At 42.5% G+C, this 22240-nt stretch overlaps 1 protein-coding gene across 1 annotated transcript in view; it reads left to right on the top strand.

Moving 5' to 3' along the window:
* The first annotated feature begins 267 nt into the window (after positions 1-267).
* Positions 268-22240, top strand: part of Gpsm2 (G protein signaling modulator 2) — a 39030-nt gene continuing 17057 nt past the window's right edge. The window contains exons 1-8 of the mRNA XM_028757298.1: positions 268-526; positions 10827-11129; positions 17558-17779; positions 18128-18263; positions 18764-18906; positions 19635-19758; positions 19866-19981; positions 21660-21815. Of these exons, the coding sequence (XP_028613131.1) occupies positions 11074-11129; positions 17558-17779; positions 18128-18263; positions 18764-18906; positions 19635-19758; positions 19866-19981; positions 21660-21815 (953 nt within the window). The 5' untranslated portion in view covers positions 268-526; positions 10827-11073. The remainder of the gene's footprint in view (positions 527-10826; positions 11130-17557; positions 17780-18127; positions 18264-18763; positions 18907-19634; positions 19759-19865; positions 19982-21659; positions 21816-22240) is intronic.

Genomic DNA, 22240 nt, shown 5'->3' with positions numbered 1-22240 from the left:
TCTGATGTTTATTGTTCCACTTTTCGACATCTGAAGAAGAAATTCGAGGACAATAAGCTTCTAGTTGATGGAGGAGGATCTATCCGGAGCATAGAAGGATCAGGAGCTACAGTCCGGGAAACAAACTCACAGATCTCTACGAGGGAGCCCTGGCTCGTCTAGCTCCTCCCTCCACCCCCTAGCCCCGCCCCTCCGGTGCCATTGGCCAGTCCAAAAGACGCGGGGCGTTGTCAGTTTGAATGGGAGATCCTGGAGCTAGGCGCAGGCGCAGAGGAGTTCGGGTGCTGGGGGAACCTTGCTGACGGGGAGACCCTCCGAGAGGCCAGGGGGAGTCCGAAGCTCTGGCCCACGTGACCTGCCGAGGGCGGGCGCCGGGGGCGCGCGCCAGCCTCCCGCGGTGCCCCTGCTTGGCTCGGCGTCGCCGCGGGGACCCGCCTTGGGGAAGCGCCGCGGTCCCTGGTCTGCGGCCGGAGGCGCTCATCCCTGTAGCGGCGCCGAGTTCCCAGGAGCCGCCGGCCAGAGGGAGGTGAGCGGAGCCTGAGGGGGCGACCCAAAGGGGCGTGTGGGGGGCGTGGAGCGGGGTTTCCGGACCACCGAGGCTCGACGGGCTCGGGTGACGCTGGGACCCCAGGTCTCCGCGGGGGACTTCGCACCCGCACCAGCGCTCTGCTGTTCTTAAGTTCTTAAGTGAGGGGAAACTGGGGATCCGAGTTCTGCAGACCTTGAAAATATTTGCTGGGATGCAGCGACTTCACGCGTTTTCCGAGCGTAACAGACAATGGATACAAAGCCGAATCTCGGTGGATTCGAATCCCAGGCACGTCGCCCGCCCCGGGTCTCCAAACCAGACAGTTTTGTTAGATCACATTTAAACTCCTGAACTTTTCGGAGCCCAGACGGCGTTCTTCTACTTGGCAGGCGAAATTGAGAGATCGTTGCAACCAATTTCAAAGCAAGCCTAAAATGTTGAGACCTTACCCCCGAAAGCTGTCAATTTATCTTCAAATGAAAAGTGGAAAACGTAATTTCCTTGTATTTTAGTGGTAAACAGGTAGCTTTAACTAGCACCGTTTGAACTCAGTTGAAACGAGTAATGATGGAAATTTTTATTTGCCTTTATGCATAATTTAACCTCACTGTAGAATTAGAAGAGGTGAGTTCTTGACTTTCCTCGCGGTGTTCTGTGTTAATTGGAGTGCTGTGTGGTTTGTGTTGTAAGTTTTTTTGTCATCAACCTAGCAGAATTTTCAGGCTTATTCAGACTTTCTCTGCAGAAGGCTAAACTGAAGATTTTCTGGCTTGTTAGTAACCATCGTGATTGCTTCTAGTTAAAGAGCCCTGGAGAAACCTGGAGTTTCTACATGCAATAGCAGCGATTCATTATGCAGAAGTACGAAAGCAAGCAAAGGTCGCTAAATTTTGTTGTGAGGGGGTGTGGAGGGGGCCCAGGGATGCCCGGCCAGTTCTAGGCATTCATGGGCCCCTCTTGGAAACTATTTCTAACTTATAATTCAATGATTGGACTGGTTATGAACTCAGAGACTGTGGGGTATTGTGGAAGCATGTCCCACAGAAAAGTAGTTTAACTGAATTTTCAGTATGTCAGACATAGAATATTACAAGTATGTTTTAATATAAACCTAAGACTTAATAGTAGGCTAATTACAAAAGGTAATGAAGTATAGTGTGCCTCCCAGCCTCGCTGCCTCTATGCTTGGACTTGAACCCTGAGCCATGTGAACGCTAAGCAAGAGTCCTATCACTGAGGCAGTTCCAGATCATTTATTTATTTGAGACCTAGTGTTGCTAAGGTTTTAGGGCTGGCCTGGAACTTGGAATTCTCCTGTCTCAGCCCAGTAGCTGGGATTACAAATGTGCACAAATTCCACCTGGTATGAAATGGCTGGCTGACTTTCTTGTCTGTCTGTCTGTCTGTCTGTCTGTCTGTCTCTTTCCTCTCTCTCTCTCTCTCTCTCTCTCTCTCTCTCTCTCTCTCTCTCTCTCTCTCTCTCTCTCTGTGTGTGTGTGTGTGTGTGTGTGTGTGTAAGTTTTGACACAGGGTCTCCACCTCCCCAGTGCTGTGATTACAGGTATGCACCATCCATGCTTAGGGTCAAATCCAGGGCAGGTGTATGCTAAGCAAAAACAAACCACATCCTCAGCCTTCACCTTTCTTATCTATAAAATACTTCAAGATTTACCTAAAACAAAACAAAAATAAGCCCCCCACCAACTGAGGTCATTTGTTTCTAAGGTTGTGTAATTAATAGGTTACTGGTGGGATCAGAACTGCTTCCCAGTCTCACAGTATCTGCTGTACTGCACTTAAATCGCCACATGTCTCTGACTCCTGCTTACAGCACATTCTACCTAAAACCACATATGGAGTCGGTGGTTTGTTATGGAGTGTACAGGAATATTTCTACCCTTCTAACGATGGTCTTGCTTTTTTTGTGTGTTCTAAATCAAAGGAAACTCCCCATATCTTTTAACCTTTCTAAAAAACACAGAGCAAAATTTTCTTAAGTCTGCAAGAATATAAATATAGTATTCTTCACTGGTAAACAGAACTGTGTTATAAACTCTCGTTTTTGCACGATTACAGAATTCCTTTTTATCTTTCGCAGTCCTGGGGGTTAAACCCCAGCTCTTGCCCTCACATGCTTCGTCTGCTGAGCTACACCCCAGCCTCCTTCTCAGGCTTTTTCTCAGGCAAGCAATTAAAGGAAGGTTGTTGAACATCTGTGAGGCACAGAATAATGTACTGGTGTCCTCAGTGGCCAGAGAGGCAGGATCCTTAGTCAGTTTTGACTTTTTGCAGTGTTTTTCACCTTCGTCTCCTCATTTGGCCCTATGTGATGTAGCCTGTTTCTCATCCTAACATGTAACTTTGCGCTTTTTTTTGGGGGGGGGGTAGGGGGTAGGAGGTGGTGAGGAAGGGGACAAGGTTCCCATTACAAGAAAAAAAAAATGCACTGCCAAATAGGTCCCTGGGCCAGACAGTGCAAGCCTCACAGTTTGGTCCTGTTCTCTTCTGCTCCTGACCAGACAATGCAAGCCTCACAGTTTGGCCCTGTTCTCTTCTGCTCCTGACCAGTGTGCTTCCCGGGAGCAGGCTGTACACCCCACCTCTGCTTTGGTTCAGTCGCTTCCCTTAAATAGAGCGCCTTGCTCTGTTGCCTGATAAGCTCTACTATCCCTCAGAGTGCCTGCAGTACACATTTCCTTGTTTCCACAGAGGGTTTGGGTTGTTTTGTCCTTTTTAATTAGGGTTCTCATATAACCTCATAAAATTAAACTGAGTAGAAACATTTTCTTCCACAAAAGGTGATTCACAATTTGTTTTATGTATAAGAGTGTGTTTTATATCTTTTTTTCCTATAAGAAATTCTATACTCACTTTCTAGAGCCCTTCCTTCTCTGGTTGGATGTAAGGTTTTGCAATTAGGATTCATTTTTGCTTTAAAATGTTTGGAGTTGGTGCTGCCTTTCTAAGAGAACTGAGCCTGGGTTGTTTTTTGTTTTTTTTTTTTTCAGTTTCACTGTTCAGCTTTTAAATTGTCATGCACACGTGTTGACTGATTCAAGTTGATGATTGAGCACCATTGGCACAGTAGCCTGTATTAGCCTCAGGGGAAGACACTTTGAAGACCTCCAGTCTTGAGACCTTGAGTAGCTCCTAAGCAGACTTTTCCTATATGAACATACCTATGGTAATTAACTTACAAATTAGACAAAGTAAGGTGTTAACAATAGTTAATAGTAAAATAAAGCAGTTAGAGGCTGGAGAGATGTCTCAGTGGTTAAGGGCACTGAGAGAACCCAGGTTCAAATCCCAGCATCCACATGGCAGCTCACAACTGTCTGTAACTCCAAGATCTGACGCTCTGTCATAGACATACATGCAGGCAAAACACCAATGTACATAAAGGTACATACATAGAATAGATAAATAAAGCAACGGTGGCAATATACTGTAATGAAATTGTTGTCATCTCTACTCTTGTGGTTTGAAGCCATTATTAACTGTAATAAAGATTACTTGAAGGAAGACTTGTGACATCTACTGATCAAGATAGTTACAGGTAAATGACTAACAGGGCAAATAATGTATACGGCATGGATACACTGGACACAGAATGATTCACGTTCTTGGTAGAACCAGGGCATTTCATCATGCTTCTCAGAATGATTCATAAGTAAACTGTTAGATACGTTTGATTTCTAGAATTGAACATGTAATAGTTTTGGGTTACCATTGACTGTAGGTAACTGGAACTGAAAAGGGAAGTCACAGGTGAGAGAATTACTGTGATAATGAATGGCTGTGGGTCATGTTGTCAAGTGGCTTGCTAACTACTTTTTCTTACAGTATCCTTCCCATTTGTCTTAGTTAGGGTTTTACTTCTGTGAACAGACACTATGTCCAAGGCAACTCTTATAAGGACCACATTTAATTGGGGCTCATGGCAGCGTCCAGGCAGGCATGGTGCAGGAGGAACTGAGAGTTCTACCTCTTGTTCTGAAGGCAAATAGAAGAATGGCTTCTAAGAAGGGCCTTAAAGCCCATGCCCACCATGACACATGTCCTCCCAAGGTCACACCTCCTAATAGTGCCACTTCCTGGGCCAAGCATATTCAAATCATCACATCATTGTTGACGAATAATTGTCCTTTTTTTCTTCTAATAATAGTAGTCATAGGACTATTTTATATTTATTTCTTTGAACTCGTATATGTTTGTCTAATTTGTATGGTCTCTAAAAAGGTAAAAATTTAAACACATCTTTTTTTTTTAATAATGTTCTTTTTTATTTTTATTTATTTATTTTTTTATATTTTTTATACTATATGAATATAGTGTAGCTGTCTTCAGACACACCAGAAGAGGGCATCAGATCTCATTACAGATGGTTGTGAGCCACCATGTGGTTGCTGGGAATTGAACTCAGGATCTTTGGAAGAACAGTTAGTGCTCTTAACCGCTGAGCCATCTCTCCAGCCCCCAAACACATCTTTACTAACTAAAAGACTGCAGATAGGAAAAGGTAACGACAGAAATACATAGTTTTTTTCTTTTTAGAAATTGGACTTAGTTTTTGCTTTTAATATTTTTGGATTGCAACCTTTCCTGTGATCTCTTGGGGTTTTTTTTTTTTGTCTTTGTTTTTAATGTTTGTTTTGTCATGAATAGTCCTTTAGAAAGCACTCAATATATCATTATGTCTAATTAAAATTTAATTTTTAAAAAGTTTCTTGATTTTCTGCTAGTGCTGTGTAAATAACCTATAAAGAACCAGGACTCAGTTGAGAATAGGATAACCTACTGAAGTGCATGACCAGTTTATTTTATTAACTTGGATTGTGTCAAGTACTGTATACTTGGCCTTTATGTCAGTTAATAGTAAATTGACACTTAGCACTTAGATAATGATGGATAATGTATCTTGAGTTAGTTAATCGCCAGCTCACAGTATTATGCATATAGTTTGATTATGTTACTGGCTTACAGAGTATGTTGGATGATGAATGAGGAATTCTATGTATTACTACCTTGATTTATTTTTACTCCTGGTGGAATTTCTTTTTAATTTTGGCATTCAATTACTTTATTAAATTTAGATTTCAAAGAGAAGAAAGAAGAATGAGAGTTCTTTAATGGTTTTTAGCTTTAAAGACATGTGGAAATTCAGGCTATTGAGTTTGATTCCTGGACCCCCCATGGGGGAAGAGATCACAACAATAAAAAGATATAAATTCAGGAGCATCTATCACTCAGACCTTTCCTCCTCCCAGACCTTTACCTGTTTTTCAGATTTTTGTATCTCTAGCTTGATATGCTAATTTTTTAGCTATCATTGGTGAATAGATATTACTTTGTGAAGTACAAGTTTAACACATGTAGAGGCAGTCCATGTTTTTCTTCCAGGGTGTCATTGCAATCCAGTTTGCCAGTCACAGTGGGCACTGTTACTATTTGACTGGTCTTGGACATTCTGTCAGCTCAGCTTACTGTCAGCCTTGGCCCCTGGCTTGGCTCATGGGCTATGTCTTCATTTTCTTCTGGTGACATGATTGAGGTCACAGCTGTTCTCAGGTTTGACCATCTCTCTTTGGGTACTGGTTTCTCACGTTAGTACTATGTTTTAATGTCAAGTAAGTTTTGCCATTTGTTGGCTTGAACTTTTTTTATTGATTGCCCACAATAAACTCATCCCTATGCTACCTTTAGCCTTTGTGTACCATGCCCTTTGCCTTTCCAGGCAAACATGCTTCTTAGGTTCCCCATTATCAGCGTCCTACTCTTTTCTTTTGTGTTATTTTTTTAAATCAAGAGTTTGAGATTCGTTTTTAACCACGAGTCTATGTACCTGTCTGCGCCTGTGACTGCAGATCTCTTAGAGCCAGAGTGATGAGTGTTTGTAAGCCCCCTGACATGCATGCTTGGAATCAGACTGGGATCATCTGCAAGAATAATACAGACTCATAAGTGCTGCGTCATTTCTCTAGCCCTTGTGGTGTTCCTGCATGTGTTCATGTGTGCCTGCATGTGTGTTGTCAATTTGTGGTGCACACGTGTGGTGCATGGGAGTGAGTGTGTGTGGTGTGTATGTGAGTGTGTGTGTGTCCACATGTAGTGTGCATGTGTTTGCAGATGTTGTTCCAAGCGCTCTTCCCACTGATCCATCACCCACACTCAACTTCCTTAAATAAGAACACTTACTGGTCTCTGGCATTAATTTTTTTTTTTTTTTTTTTTACTTGCCAACTTGTTTCCACTTATCTTTCAAATAGAGCTTGAATAGAGAGAGACCTTGAAGAGGTAAGGAGCTTAGGGTGTAGCTCAGTGGCAGAGCACTTGCTTAGCATGCCTGGGGTTGTAGGTTCAGACCTCAGCACCAAAGTGGGGTGGAGTTAGATTACTAAGTTCATGTCTGTTTACAGACACATCGTTAGACACAGAACGACCGGCTTATGCAGGGTCGAGTTTATTCTAGAAGTGGCTGTCCTGGCACTCTGCTTTAGCTCCTCCATAAACACCGTGATGCACCTGTGTCACTGGAACCTGTGCTCCGGATTCTAGTAGAACAGGACCTTGTCTTGAGTTTGTTCTTGATTTTCGTACATAGTCCTGCTTATATTGATAGACATGTTAAAACTAAAGGGTCTTAAAGAATTTAAATATTGTACCTTAGAGGCAATTAGTGGGAAAGCTTACAGACCTGACTTAGAGGTAAGAAAAGTAATGAGTGTTGCCAATATATATAGATTTAAAAAAAATATATTTATTTTATGTGCATAAGAGTTTTGCTTGACTTTATGTATGTGCACTGCGGGCATGTCTGGTGCCTGCAGAAGTCAGAAGAGGGCATCGGATACCTTGGAACTGGATTTATGGATGGTTGTGAGTCTTGAAAGTGGAATGGAGCTGGTGACCACTGGGCCATCTCTCCAGCTGCATTTATGTGAGCCTTTGAATGAAAGGAGCAGGCTAAAAGTTACTGTCCTTTACATCAACGTCAGGAGCACACAGTTTAGATGGACTCATAGATCCTGAAAATGTAGGTATGCTCATCTGCTCCCCACCCCCATCGTGTAGTTTATGGACTTCTTTGTCAGTGGAGTAAACCTGGGCAGGACCTCTAATCTACAATGGTTGTGTACCTTGGACAGTAGCTGAAGTCCACTAGCTGTGTCTGGGGAGTTTCTCTGTATGAGTTTCTAACCAGAGTTATATGTGAAACAGAGGTACACGCCACTTCTTCCTGTGTGCTTCTGCCTGTTTCTGTGGTATGGGGTAAATACTACATTCTCATTGTTTCTTTATGGCCAGACTAAAACCGCCACTGCTGACCATCTTGAGAGGTGCTGTGGAGACAACTGCTTCTTGCAAATGACGGCTTCTCACTGTCCTTTCAGAGCTCTCATATCCTGTGTAGTTTCTAGTCTTAAAGTCTCTTATTCTAGCGGACAGTTTAATAACTCATGAATGTAACTAGTGTTGTTTTACATGTGTGTGTGTTTATATATGAGGGATGTTTCCTTCTAGTATTACAGTACATCAGTGTGCACATGCACAAATGTAGTGCTAAATATGAACCGTTAGCTATGCAGCAAGGAACATAGCAGACACATAGGCAGCTGTGGTTAGAGCCGTGAATCATGAGTCAAGGGATGCCTGTCTGCTCAGTGAGTGGTTTTAAGATGTCAGGGCCATGAATCCCAGCACTCAGGAGGCAGAGGCAGGCGGATCTCTTTGAGTTCCAGGATAGCCAGGGCTACACAAAAACTCTGTCTTGAAAACAAACAAAACACAAGTCAGCTATAAGAGCACTTGTGTAGCATGGAAGGACCTGCGTTGAAAGAGGAGAGAGAATAACATGGTATCCAGTTGTTGCAGAGAGTAATGCAGAGTGTCCTTGGGGGATAAATATGAGAGTTCTAAAACCATAATAACAATTTACTTAGGAGTCATTTGTGGGGGGCATACATTTAATGTCAGGACTTTAGAGTTGGAGGCAGGAGGATCAGGAGTTTCTTGGCTAGATGGGGAGTTAAGACTAGCCTGTGCTATATGAGAGCCTAGATTTAAAAAAAAATCACACAAATCAGTTCGCTAGTCATTCAGTGTGGTCTTCTGTGCAGTTTTCATCAAGTAAGGTATTTGACAACTTCATCTGTATGTCAATTCGTTAACCATGGAAACAGTTTACATTCTTACAGTATGAAGTTAACATTTTCAGTTATTAGTAAAAGTTGGAATTTTGTTATTATCTCATAGATGGCAAGATATTTAAGTATAACTTAGTTTTAAGTTAGGTAAATCCAAATACCTTTCCTTGCACCTCATTTTATAAATGACAGGCTGAACCTCACACTGAATAATAGACAACTGTCTGGCTGCCCTTTTAGCTAGTTGTGTAATCTAGATGCACTTTAGAGCTAGTGTTCCCAGCAGCTACACTAATTCCCTTCAGTCGTGTTTTTAAAAGGGAGAAAGATACACAGTGGGATTTGGGGAGGGGAGAGGAAGAGAGTTGTTGGCCTAATAGCTGTGATGTGTCTTTTCATCTTTAAGTTATTGCTTCCTTTGTGGGAGGAGAGAAGGAAGAGGAAGAATAGTGTATGTCCCTTACATGTCAAGCTGGTTGCTTATGTGAAAACCTCACTTCCTCAAGGAAACATTCAGGCCCTGAAGGCTAAGCCCACCTCTCCTTACTGCTGCCACTGGAACGCATTCCCTGCAGAGCAAGGCTTGTTCACTATTTACAGTCCAGCTGTGCTCTGACGTATCACAGGATGTTATGTGGAAGAAGAATTGGGTTTTATTGTAGATGGCAGCGTGAAGAAAAACCTGGACAGACAGGTAGAAATGAAGAGCCCGCTTAAAATAAGAGACAACCTCTCAGTAGGACGCAAAATAGGCAACAGCTGTTTACCTTTTGCAAATGTAGTAAGATGCTGGGCAGTCTCACGTGTAAAGGCTTGTTCACAATGCTGAAGGTCTGGGACTCTATCTATAGTGACATCTTTATTTCTTTTGTGGTTTCCCTCTCATGCTGGTTTCTGTGGTGTGTCAGTCTGAGCACAGGGTATCTCTGCAGCTGGTTGGGGCTTGTGCTGTTTCCGTCTGCTGACTGGTGCCTCTAAGTCTGAAGACTGCTCCACCTTTGCTCCTCAAGATCGTATCTACGACTCTTTCCTGCTGGTGCTCCCGTTACGGCCGTTAGAGCCTCTCTTTTCCTTCTTTCTTGCACTCACTGGTCTGTAGGAAATTTTTTTCTTGTATTCATCTAATTGTTTTTCTCCCTAACTACATCTACTCTGCTGCCAAGTTAGTAATCAGATTATTAATAATCAGTCTTTGTGGCGATTCATTTAATAATAAGTAAAAAATAGGGATAAAAATGTTTACAGTCTAAATGCCCATCAACAGCAGATTGAAAATCCACTTGCTATTTAATGGAGTGTGATATGGAGATGAAACTATGCAAATTGGAGCAAGGATTTAGGTGACATTCAGAAACATAATGTTGAACAAAACCATAGAAAATGGAATGTGTTGCTTAGGGCTGTGCACACCTTGTGGTAAAGTTAAGATAAGCAAGAGAATGATAAACAGAGTCCATCCAGAGGTCATCTGACAGGAAGTGAAGGGAAGGCAGCGGAGGAGTTGGAGCATCCAGGAGAGTCTCCGGGCAGTGGGAGTGCATATTGTCTTACACTGGGTCAAGTAGACATTTTGTTACCTCATTCTTTCTCACATATATATATATATATATATGAATATATATATTTCTCTCATTCATATATATATATGAATGAGAGAAATTCCTAAATTCTTTTTATATCTGTTTAATATTAATGCAACAATTTAAAGAACTTAAATAGAATATATTTGCAAATTAATGCAAATATAATCTGACTACCGGTGTGGTATCATCCTTGAAAAAGCAGATTTGCAGAGTTTCATTGACTTACTTAGACAGTTGTTGGATCCTCACTTGATCTGTTAATAGCAGTTTTTAAAAGCTCAAAGTATCATGATTTTATTTTAAGGTATTAATCTGATAACATTGCTTTTTCCCATGATTCCCATTAAAGTAATAATTTACATAAGATGATTATACTCCCAACCAGTGAAGTGCACTTGTCAACCAAACCTCCTAAAGCCGATCCCTGCCTACATGGTGACAGTCCTGTCCTAGTGACTGGCCTGTCTATAGTCCGTGACGTTAGCTGTGTGATCGTGTACAGCTCAAGTTACTTTAGGTTAATCTTTGCAAACAGGACTTGCAGCAAAGCATCTTGTATTCCTTTTGCAGAAATGTTGCTGAAGTGCTGCTGAAGGGGCCAGAGATGCAAGGATTGGGACACATTTGAACCTTTAAGCTGTCTGACATTGACCTCCTTTCATAATTAATAAAGAAGAAGCAGGAGCTTAGGATGTATTAACACCAACTCATTAATGTACTAACCGGACAGTGCTCTGCAAACCCCTCTGCGCTATAAAGGACTGGACTGGCCCAGGACACAGTCATTTCGAATTTTCTCAGCTTATAATATGACTGGATGGAGGGGAATTTGATAAGCATGAGGGAAGACCAATCCTTTCATGTCCGCTACAGGTAAGATGCTGCTCTCTTAGTGCATGGCTGTTCATCTGTTTAGACGTGCATTTAATTCTTGTCCATTTCAATTTTTAATTTCAAAGTTCTCAAAATATACCAACTAAGTTTAGTCTGTTCTGCAAGCAGAGTTTTATGGTAGTGTAAAGTTGTGTATACTTTTGTGGGGAAATGACAGTAGAAGCTGTACTGTAATTTATTAATGTTCTCTGGGAGAATTTATGAATAGCTGCTTTATATTTTGTAGCTTGTACATTGTAAGTACAAAACAGGAATCTATCTTAAGACTTTTGTGGCTAATAGGTGGACGAGCTGTCGTGACAGTTTCTAAGTGGTGATCTTTCCTGGTTGACCTTTCAAAGCAGACAAGTGATATAAAGTAGAAATGAGTAGATACTTTCTAAACTTGGCAAATCAACAGCCAGCCTGATATTAAGTAATAAAATACTAACAACATTTCTGGTAGAATAGGAACAGGGCAAGCATCTCTGTTGTTATCTGACATTTATTCTAGAAGTTCATGGGTTCAAACCAGGAAACAATTGTTTAATAAGATGAATATGTAACAGTAGATTCGTTCTCAAAAAATGTGTTAATGAAACAGACACCAGAGGATCATAGTGGTGAATAGAATTTAAATCAGTGTTTGTATCTCTCTGTTTCTCTCTTACTGGGACTTGAACCCATGGCTGCGTGTATGATAGGCACATGCTCTGCCACTGAGTTATAGTCTTGGCACTCAAAATCTTCTGTGTGACAGTGTTTGTTACTAAATCCTCCAAGTCTTAACGTGTGTTTAACAGGAGATTTATACTGTGAAATAGATGATTTGGGTTAAGGCAGTGCTAAGAAAGGTTATACTCTCTCTGTCTCTGTCTCTCTTTCTCTCCCTCTCCATGTGTGTGCACATGTGTGTTGTGTGCATGTTGGAGGCTATCGGACAACTTCAGTGTCATTCCTCAGGTGCTATCTACAAGTTTTTAAAGATGGGTCTTTGGACTGGAACTCACCGGAAGTGTGACAGATAGAAGTCTAGGGATCCACCCGTCTCTGCCTCCCCCAACATCCGGGTTTTTTATGTAGGTTCTAGATGAGTGCATGTGTGTGTGTGTGGTGTGTGTGTGTATGTGTGTTGGGGGCAGGACTGTGTATGCCATACTGTACATTAAGAAGTCAGAAGACAGTTTGTGTGAGTTGGTCTTCTCCTTCCACAGTGTGGATTCTAGGGCTGAAACTCAGGTCACCAGACTTGATGATGAGCACAGTTACCCACTGGCCATCTTACCAGCCTAGAACTCCCATCCTTATGCCAGCACTGTACTAACATGACCCTCTCCCCGGCGCAGTAAGCACATTGTCATTAAAATTTCAAAAATCTCAGGCTGGTGAGCTGGCTCAGTGGAAAATGGACTTGCAGCATAAGCTGGTGACCTGGTGTGCACACTGCCTTGAGAGAACTGACTCTCAAGAATTGGCTGTGCTGGCGTGCTGTGGGTCCATGTATACAAGTGCATGTGTGCATGCATGCATACAAACACCATAAGTAAATGTACCTTTTTTTAAAGTCTGAGGTATGTGGCTCCTCTCTGTAATGTCAGCACTCAGGATTGAAGCAGGAGCATTGCTGTGCGTTCAAGGCCAGCCTGAGCTGTAGGAGTTGTGATCCAGGCTATAGAGTAGGACAGACCTTATCTATCTCAAAGAGAAAGAATACTTTAAAATAAAGGAAAATGGAAGGCATTGCAGCCTGGACCAGCATTTAATGTGAGGTACTCTCATGTTAACCTTAGGCTGTATCTCCCTAGACCTGAAAGTTTACTCCCTTTTTTCCCCACACTCTGCCCATCCACAGCCTTCCCACCTTGCTCTGGTTCACACTCCCAGCATTCCCCACTCGACTCACCTTCAGTTTGTCACTTGGGGGCTCACTGAAAACAGAGCTGACCTACAGCCCAGGGTGGCCCCTAGATGCTTGGGCACAGCCAAGCAGAACATCTGCCTTTGTGCCTGTCCCAAATACACCATACGCTTGCCTCTGTGATTCTCTGTCTTGCACTTGGAGCTCTGTACACTGTGCTGCTCCCTGTCTCAGTTCTTTTGCTTACGCTGTGCATGGTGACCTGAATCCCCTTCTTGCTTTCTTGGGGTAGCTAATTCTACTCAATGTCTAAAAGATTCAGCCCAGAGACCACAGATAGGAACCTTTTCTAAGCTCCTTAGTTTGGTGACATTGTGGCCTATGCATTCTCCTGTCTGGACGTCTTTGCTTCTTTACCTTTTCCTTATTTCTTTGGTTGTTAGTGCCTCAGGGCAGCCCAGTTGCTTGCACTTGTTTGCCTACATGCCTGTTCAACTGTGGTTGGACTTAACCATCAGATGAACCAGGGACATTTATCTGTCTGATCGTTGTGAAGAGTGTTACATCCTCTGATGCAGTGTAAGAACTGTAGATAAGTTGGAAGGGATTGGACCCCTGCCTGAGGATGATCTTAGTTTTGTTCTTTTCCCATCATGGGTCCTACCTGGTTGCACATTGCTATGGGACTTCACCAAGGAAAGACTTGTAACCATCTGTAGTAAAAATACACCAAACACATCCCTGGCTTCATCCTAACCCTACCTCTTTCTTCCAAGTCCTTAATGATATTCAAAATACTTTTAGTAATGCACATTAAATATTTATTAGTGAAATTGCACACATTCTGGAATTTACTTCAAGATAATCTGGGGTTGGAGTGAGCTTAGGAGTAGAGATAAAACATTGATTGGGTTGGTAACTGTGAAGTTAAAAGATGGATATGTTATATTAATTACACTAGCTTTCATGGTTTTGTGTTTCTTTGGGACCTTTGTTCATCTTTGTCATATAAATAATAACCACTCCAATATTTTGATATTATAAAAGTAACACTATTACATTCTAGTAAAAGGAGTAAACCACAAGCTAGAGAGATGGCTCAGAAATTAAGAATGCATCCTGCTCTCACAGAGGACCCAAGTTTGATCCTAGCACTCATGTCAGGTTCACAACCACCTGTAAGCCCATCCAGCTCCAAGGGATCCGTTGCTCTTTTCTGGCCGAACAGTATAGCCAAAGTGGTGAGCTCTAGGTGTAGGGGCAGACTGTCTCAAAAGTAAGGTGGGGGGCGATGGAGAAGACACTGACTTCAGTCTCTGACCTCCCAACTTTACACACAGGTAAGCAAACCCACACATGCATGCACAAACATTTGTTTTGTTTTCAATACATCTTGACTGCAGTTTCTCCTCCCTCTACTCCCCCATCCCCCCCCAACTTCACCTCTCCTCTCCCCGAGATCCACTCCTTCATGCTCTCTCAGAACAGAACAGGCCTCACAGAGATATAAGATACAATACGACTAGGCACATACCATCATACCAAGGCTGGGTGAGGCTATCAGTAGGAGGAAAAAGTTCCCAAGAGGAGGTCAAAGAGTCAGAAACACCCGAACTCCCACTCTTAGGAGTCCCACAAAACCACAAGCTAAACAACCATAACATATGCAGAGGACACAGCACAGACCCACACAGGTTCTGTGATTGCCACTTCAATCTCTGAGCCCCTATCAGCCCCGATTAGTTGATTCTCCTGGTGTCCTCAAGCCCTCTGGCTTCTACACTTCCCACTCTGCCACAGGGTTCTCTGGGCTCCAAGGGGAGGGACCCGATGGATTGAGATCTCTAATTTGGGCTCTCTCTGGTAATGATTGACTGTGGGTCTCTGCATCCGCTCCCATCAGCTGCTGGCAGAAGCCTCTTGGACAGTTGGGCTAGGCACTAATCTGGACTTCTGGCAGCCAGCGTCATCTCTCAAAATGTAGCTCTTATGTTATCATTTTGTCTACAGTTAAAATTTGTTGAGTATCATGTCATTTGGATTGATGGTATTATGTTGTAGATAGACATGCAAATCCAGAAGGTTATATGTTTGTACTAATGATACTTTAGGTGGATGTTTGCTTTATACGGCATTTGCTTTATATGGATATAGGCAAACACATAGCTTTCATTTGCCTTCCATATGAATAAATGTGTTTGTCTCTGATGTCCTGTGTAACCCAGTCACCCTGAATTGAGGGCACTGCTCTCTGTGACTGTTTCCCTGCTCCCTCTCCCTCTGAAATCATGTGCCATGTATGTATGGTGGCATTTTATTTATGTATGTATTTTATGTGTGTGGGTGTTCTGTATGCTGGTATTTCTGAGTACCATGTGCCCAGTGCCAGATGAGGCTAAAAAGAGGGTGTCTGATTCCCAGGGATTGTTTACAGATAGTTAGGAGCCACCAGGTAGTTGCTGGGAATCAAACCCAAATCCTCTAAAAGAGCATCCAGTGCTCTTAACCACAGAGCATCTGTCCAGCCATGCTTGTAGTAACTTTGACCAGTACTCTCCTGATGGACACTTATTAGCAATATTTTAGTGCTATGAATCTCCTTGCATAGACATCCTGTGAAATTCTGGAAATTAATTCTTAAGTTCTGTTCCTAGAAGGGAAAATGCTTGATATATATTTTACACAATTAGAATATTTGGTTAAAATTTTAGTAGGAAGTTTTTATATATATGTATATATGAGTGTATACACATATATACACACATACATACATACATACACACACACTTTCTCTTTTCCAAATGGTTCCCTCTGGTAATTCTTACCTGTTCATTGGTTTCAGTATTAGACAAACACACCAGGTTCAGATGCCTCATCTAGTGCCTTTCGTGTAAAGGGAAGTTTTCAGTCACAAAAGACAAGAATAAGCTTTATTTACTTCAAACCTGCATATAAAGAAATGTAAATAACTGTGGTGGTGGTGCATGCCTGCAATTCCAGCACTCTGAAGACTGAGGCAGGAGAATCACCAGTTTAAGTCCAACATAGGCTACATAGTGAGGCTGACTCAGACAAAGAAAAGAATGAGGGAAAAACCCTACAAGTATAGCTGACTAAACACCTGCACCAGACTGGGCCCAGCATCAACATTCCATCATGGCCTGGGAGGGGCTCCTAAGACCCCGCCTCTTCCTGAAGAGCTGTAGGCAGTTAACAGTTGCTGGGAGACAGGGGTCACATTCCCAGTGTGTCGTAACCACTGGTAAGGTGCCCAGCTCTAAAAGACGCCCTACTTATGCCCTTTCAAGCAACTCTTAAGTTCAGTGGGGCAGCAACACCCCCCACACCCATGAAGCTAGAACAACTGCTTGTCGGGAGGAAGACCAGCGGGGCAGTGCGGGGAGAGGATATGGTCATGAGTGTGTCGTGTACCTGTGTGCCACTGAGACAAGAAGATAAGTAAACTAAGAGTATAGCTGGCTGCATTCCTGATTGGACTGGTTTTATCTTCCCATGTAGTTAGTTCTTGCTGTGTCTAATTGGTTTCATCTAATGTTGAAACAAGATGTCAGAGCCTTGCATATATTGATTTGATTGCCTTTATAAGCTCATGTGTCGAAGGCAACGTTACTGTTGTAGAACAAGCATTAGACATTGCCTAGGTCTTTAGAATTGTTAAACCACGAGTATAAAGTTGAGCATTACCTGTTACAGATTGTGGGGTAAGTCTCCGATTGTAAATCCAGAGTCGGCTTTGAAGTTGATCTGAGTCCTTAGTTTTTCTAGCTGGATCAAATTTATTTTCTACTGTTACAAACCCATTTTAGTGCATGACCCTAAGGACAGCCTGGCATGTCGTTCTTAGGAAGACCGTACATCTCCTATGACAGTTTCTCATTGCTCTAAAGGTCCCACCTTGATGAGACTGGCTGACCATTGCCTCTCCAGTGCTGGGGTGACAAGCATCAGCCACACCTGGCATTTTTATATGGCTCTGGGGAATTAAATCTGGTCCTTATGCTTGCAAGGCAGGTGCTGTTACCAGCTAACTCTCCACCCCCTGTTGTATCAGCTAAGCCCTCTTTCTCTACCTCAGTTATTGGCTTCGGGAATGCTTCTTGACCGTTAGGTCTCTGCTGAATCTAGATATTTGGTTCCTTTATTCTTCTAGACTATAATTGCTTGTGTGCTGGTAAAAAATGGAAAGAGTGAGGTGTGTGTGTGTGTGTGTCTGTGTGTCTGAGTGTCCGTGTGGTGGATGAGACTGAGGTAGATGGAATGATGGATGGGTGGTTTAGAGAGCCTCACTAGTAAAGTGGGTTACTCTACACAGGCCAGTTAGAACAAACTCTATAGAAGATGTTTAGCAACTCAATTGAAGAGACCTCTGAGGCTCAGAAGTGTGAGCAGGCACATTAGCTGTTGCTACAATTAAGTTTACTCTTTTGTCAGTAATTCAACTAAGCATCGGTTTAATCAGGAGTAGCCACAAAAATCCACGTTTATTATATTATTGGGAATTAAAATCATTGATGGAGTTGTGATGTGTCTGTCCTATATAATTTTGCAGAATGGAAGCTTCTTGCCTTGAGCTGGCCTTGGAAGGAGAACGTCTGTGTAAATCAGGGGACTGCCGTGCTGGCGTGTCATTTTTTGAAGCCGCAGTTCAAGTTGGAACTGAAGACCTCAAAACACTCAGTGCTATTTACAGCCAGCTGGGCAACGCGTACTTCTACTTACATGACTATGCCAAAGCATTAGAGTACCACCACCATGACTTAACGCTTGCAAGGTAATTCCAGCCTTTTAGATTCTGTCTAAATTCACTCTTACTTAGAGCAAAACCTTCCATTCACCTAAAAAACCAACAGTATATTTGAAGTTTTCAAATTAATGATACTGCTTTTGAAAACTAACTTTTAGGCAGAGTAGCAATGGAGCAGCCCTAGAGTTTAATTAAATGCATGAAAATGAACTAGAGAAAGCTGTTTCAATTTTGTATTTAAAATAGGTTCTAAGATGAATGCGTTTTATCTTGGGTTGCTTGTCCTCTTAAAAAAAAAATTGGTCTTTTACTTCTTTGTCTCTTAAGTTTTAAAAATAGTTTTAACATCATTTGTTTTTCAAATTTATTTCCCAGGACTATTGGAGACCAACTCGGGGAAGCTAAAGCCAGCGGCAATCTTGGAAACACCTTAAAGGTCCTTGGGAATTTTGATGAGGCGATAGTGTGTTGCCAGCGACACCTAGATATCTCCAGAGAACTTAATGACAAGGTAATAAAGATGGCAGGACAAATGACATTGGCTGCACTGAAGTAATTTTGTGTTCTAACACTACTTCCATGGTTTGTTTACAAAGGAAGATGTTCATACACAAAAATCAAAGAGGAAAAAAAAGTTGGTTTAAAAAAAAAAAAGTAGAAAAAGCAAATAGCAAAAGATTCTTCTTTGTGTGTGAAATCACGTGTTTGACTTTCTGTGGATGGGCACTGGGGACCACAGTATTGGGGATGTCATACACATGGGGGCTGGGGAGATGGCTCAGTGGGTAAGGACACTTGTTGTGCAAGCCTGGTGACCTTGCTTCATTCCCTGGAACCTGCAGAAGGCTGGAAGGGGTACACTCTGATCTCCACAGCTGTTGCGGCACGTGCACCACCCACACACATCGTGCACACGCATGGTTATAGCATGTTAAGTCGATACACGGAATAAGCAGTGTAACCCCTGGCATCTGACTTCAGAATGTAAGCTTTGTTGACGTCTCCATCTAGGTGGGAGAAGCAAGAGCACTCTACAATCTTGGAAATGTATACCACGCCAAAGGGAAAAGCTTTGGTTGCCCGGGTCCACAGGATGTAGGAGAGTTTCCAGAAGAAGTGAGGAATGCCCTACAGGCAGCTGTGGATCTCTATGAGTGAGTACAGACAGTGTGGTCCTGTGGGCCCAGGAGCTTACTGGGTATGTTTTACTCAGTAGATTTCCGAGTTTGTGAAAGATATAAAAGTTGTAAGCTAATTAACTGGCTGGGGTAGCACATACCTCTCCTCCCTGTTTGAAAGTAGCCTGGTCTACATTCTGAATTCCAGGACAACATATTGTGACCCCCATCTCAAACAAAACCAAATACTGGAAAAAAGAAAAAAAAAAAGGCTAATATGAAGACTAGGAACAGTTGTTTCAATGTTTAGTGCTAGAAATCTGCGGTTTCACTTAAACTGCAGACCAGCGCCCCTTAGTGGTAAAAGCGAGAAATATCACTGCTTGAATTTATTTGGGGTAAATTTAGTGTTTGACCAGTACAACCTCATAGAATTGTCTAGCTATAAGGCTTCAAGATCATCTCTTGATGACTCTCAGTAAAGATCTACAGTGAATGTTTTAGCGAACACAGAAGTCCAGCCATTTCACAAGTGCCCTGCCTCAGAATGTACCTTTAAGCCATTGCACATTATATGTAAGCGTACTGTTTTCTGATAAGTGGAATTAACTCTAGGCTGGAATTACAGCTCCGAGGCCAGTGCTTGCCTAGCACACATAGGCCCTGGCCTTAAATCCTCAGCTATGAAAAGAACAAACTACCTGTAAATGAGCTAAGAACTTCTCCTAAACTTACATTTTTCACCACCTTTTGTCATCACTAAGGGAAAACCTGTCGTTAGTAACTGCTCTAGGTGACCGAGCAGCCCAGGGACGAGCCTTTGGGAACCTTGGCAACACACACTACCTCCTTGGCAACTTCAGGGATGCAGTCATAGCTCATGAGCAGGTAAACAGAAGGCCTCGGACCCTGGTCGTCTCCTCCATCACGGGTGAGGGCTGTGACTGGACGGTCTTAAGTTTTATTGTATTTCTGATAAAAGTTTTCTTTTCCAGCGTCTCCTGATTGCAAAAGAGTTCGGAGATAAGGCAGCTGAGAGAAGAGCGTACAGCAACCTCGGAAATGCGTACATATTCTTGGGTGAATTCGAAACTGCTTCCCAATACTACAAGTTAGTCAGATATTTTATGTGCATAAATGTCAAGTGAGCAATTATGCATCCCGTAAAATCACATTGGCTTTGGAGCTGAAGCCTGCTTTTGATGTGTGCCAGGGGTCAGGGCGGAGGCGCCCACACCTGTCTCCTCATCTGCCTGCATCAGGACCTGGATTTGGGGCTGTGAGAACTGGGTGGAAGGTTAGGAACTCAGCACCTAGTACCTGGTACACAGTGCCCAAGAAACTTTGTGACCCTACTTTATCGTTTTCTGAGAGTCTCACCTGGTGGCCTTGAATTGGTAGTCCTGTCTCTGTCTCCTTAGTGTTGTGACTGCAAGCACACACCGTCACCTGTAGGCTTTCACCTGATCCTTACCGGCAGCTGTGTGACTTCTGTTATGCTGAAAACTTTTTGTTAAAGTTCTAAACTTCTCAAGTCGTTTATAAGCCCATTAAGCATGTATGGTATGCATGCTTCATCTCACTCGATTATGAGTTGTACAAGAGGCCAACTTGTCTGAAGAGAAAAGTTTCCAGAAAACATAGGTCTTAGCGTCCACTGATGATCACCGAGTTTTTCTCTACTGCCCCAGCGTTTACCTTTCTGCCAGCATTGAGTGTCACCAAAGTGAAGGCGCTGTTCATTGCTAGCCTGCGCTTCTGTGTCAGCATCCCCCTAGCCCGGCAGCAGGGTAGCAAGGTAACCTGCTTCCAGTTGTTGCCCTGCACCTTCTGGATGGGTCGGGTTTTCTCTGCATAGTGGGGTTCGAACACTCATTCAGACTGAACCAAAAGCACTGGGGTTGATTTGCATTGAAGCTTTAGAGATTCCTATGGGACAGAATTCAGACAACAACAACAACAAAAACAATCCTAGCTTTTGATATATGCCTTTCTCAGACCAATAATCCAGTCCCATTCTTGGGAGTGCCTTTCTTTAGTAAACTTTCTCTGTTTTTTGTTACTTTAAAAAAGAAAAAATCTGGCACATGCCCTTAAACGCTGTGGGCAGGTGCATCACTCTGAACTTGAGGCTAACCTCAGCTACTAAGTGACTCTCAGACCAGTCTGAGGTACACAGTGGGACCTGTCTCAAATAAAGAGAAAAGAAAATGTGAAAGTTGTTTTGGACCATCTAAAACATTAAAGAATGCTGTCTGTCTTTAGATATCTGCCGACGGTTAATATTTATTGGTTGATTATTGATTAGTGGTTCTCAGCCTTCCTAATGCTGTGATCCTTTAATACAGTTCTTCATATTATGGTGACCCCCAACCATAAAAGAATTTTGTTGCTACTTTATAACTAATTTTGCTACTGTTATGAATCATAAAGTAAATATCTGATGTGTAGGATATCTGATAGTCATTCCCTGTGAAACACATGAACACGTGTAAGTTATTGATAGCACAGAGGAGAGAGATTTTCTAAATATTTGAAATACTGAGGCTTTGATCTCATGCTCAGGACTCTTGTATTTTAGTGAATTGTTAGAACTCAAAGTCTAATTCCTAGTTTGGTTTTTTTTTACCTTAAAACATCTTTTCACTTTTCCTAAAGTAATAGAAAATATATTGGACCCTCAGACAGACTTATTTAAAAGACAACAAAAAGTAACCAAGATGGAAAATGTTAATATTATGATTCTTAGGACCAAAATTTAAAATGGGCATTATGTAAATTGGTTTCAGGAAGACACTGCTGCTGGCACGGCAGCTTAAAGACCGAGCCGTGGAAGCTCAGTCTTGCTACAGCCTTGGGAACACATACACTTTGCTTCAGGACTATGAGAAAGCCATTGACTACCACCTAAAGCACTTAGCCATCGCTCAGGAGCTCAAGGACCGGTGAGTGCTGCACTGCTGGGAAATGCAGATGCACTGATGAATTCCGGCTTTCCCTCTGGCTCTCCATCTGTTGACTAACTCCTAAGAAGGAGGGTCCTGGTTGATGAGTCTGCTACACGTTACTCTTTTTTTTAATTACTTATTTTTATTTTATGTACATTGGTGATTTGACTGCATGTATGTGTGTGTGAAGGTGTTGGATATACTGGAACAGAAGTTACAGACAGTTGTGAGCTGCCATGTGGGTGCTGGGAATTGAACCCATGTCCTCTGGAAGAAGACTCATGACTGCTGAGCTGTCTATCCTGCCCCTCATGTTACTGTCTCAAGGGCCACCCTGTGGTTGAGGATTATTGGAGGTGCCTAGGACTTTGAGTATGAATGAGTGATTAGGTTACAAGCTTAGCTGCCTTCCCAGAAGTTGT

Source organism: Grammomys surdaster, unplaced genomic scaffold, assembly GCF_004785775.1.
Source record: "Grammomys surdaster isolate TR1022 unplaced genomic scaffold, NIH_TR_1.0 126158, whole genome shotgun sequence".
Classification (NCBI taxonomy): domain Eukaryota; kingdom Metazoa; phylum Chordata; class Mammalia; order Rodentia; family Muridae; genus Grammomys; species Grammomys surdaster.
This window is presented reverse-complemented; position numbering and strand designations above follow the sequence as displayed.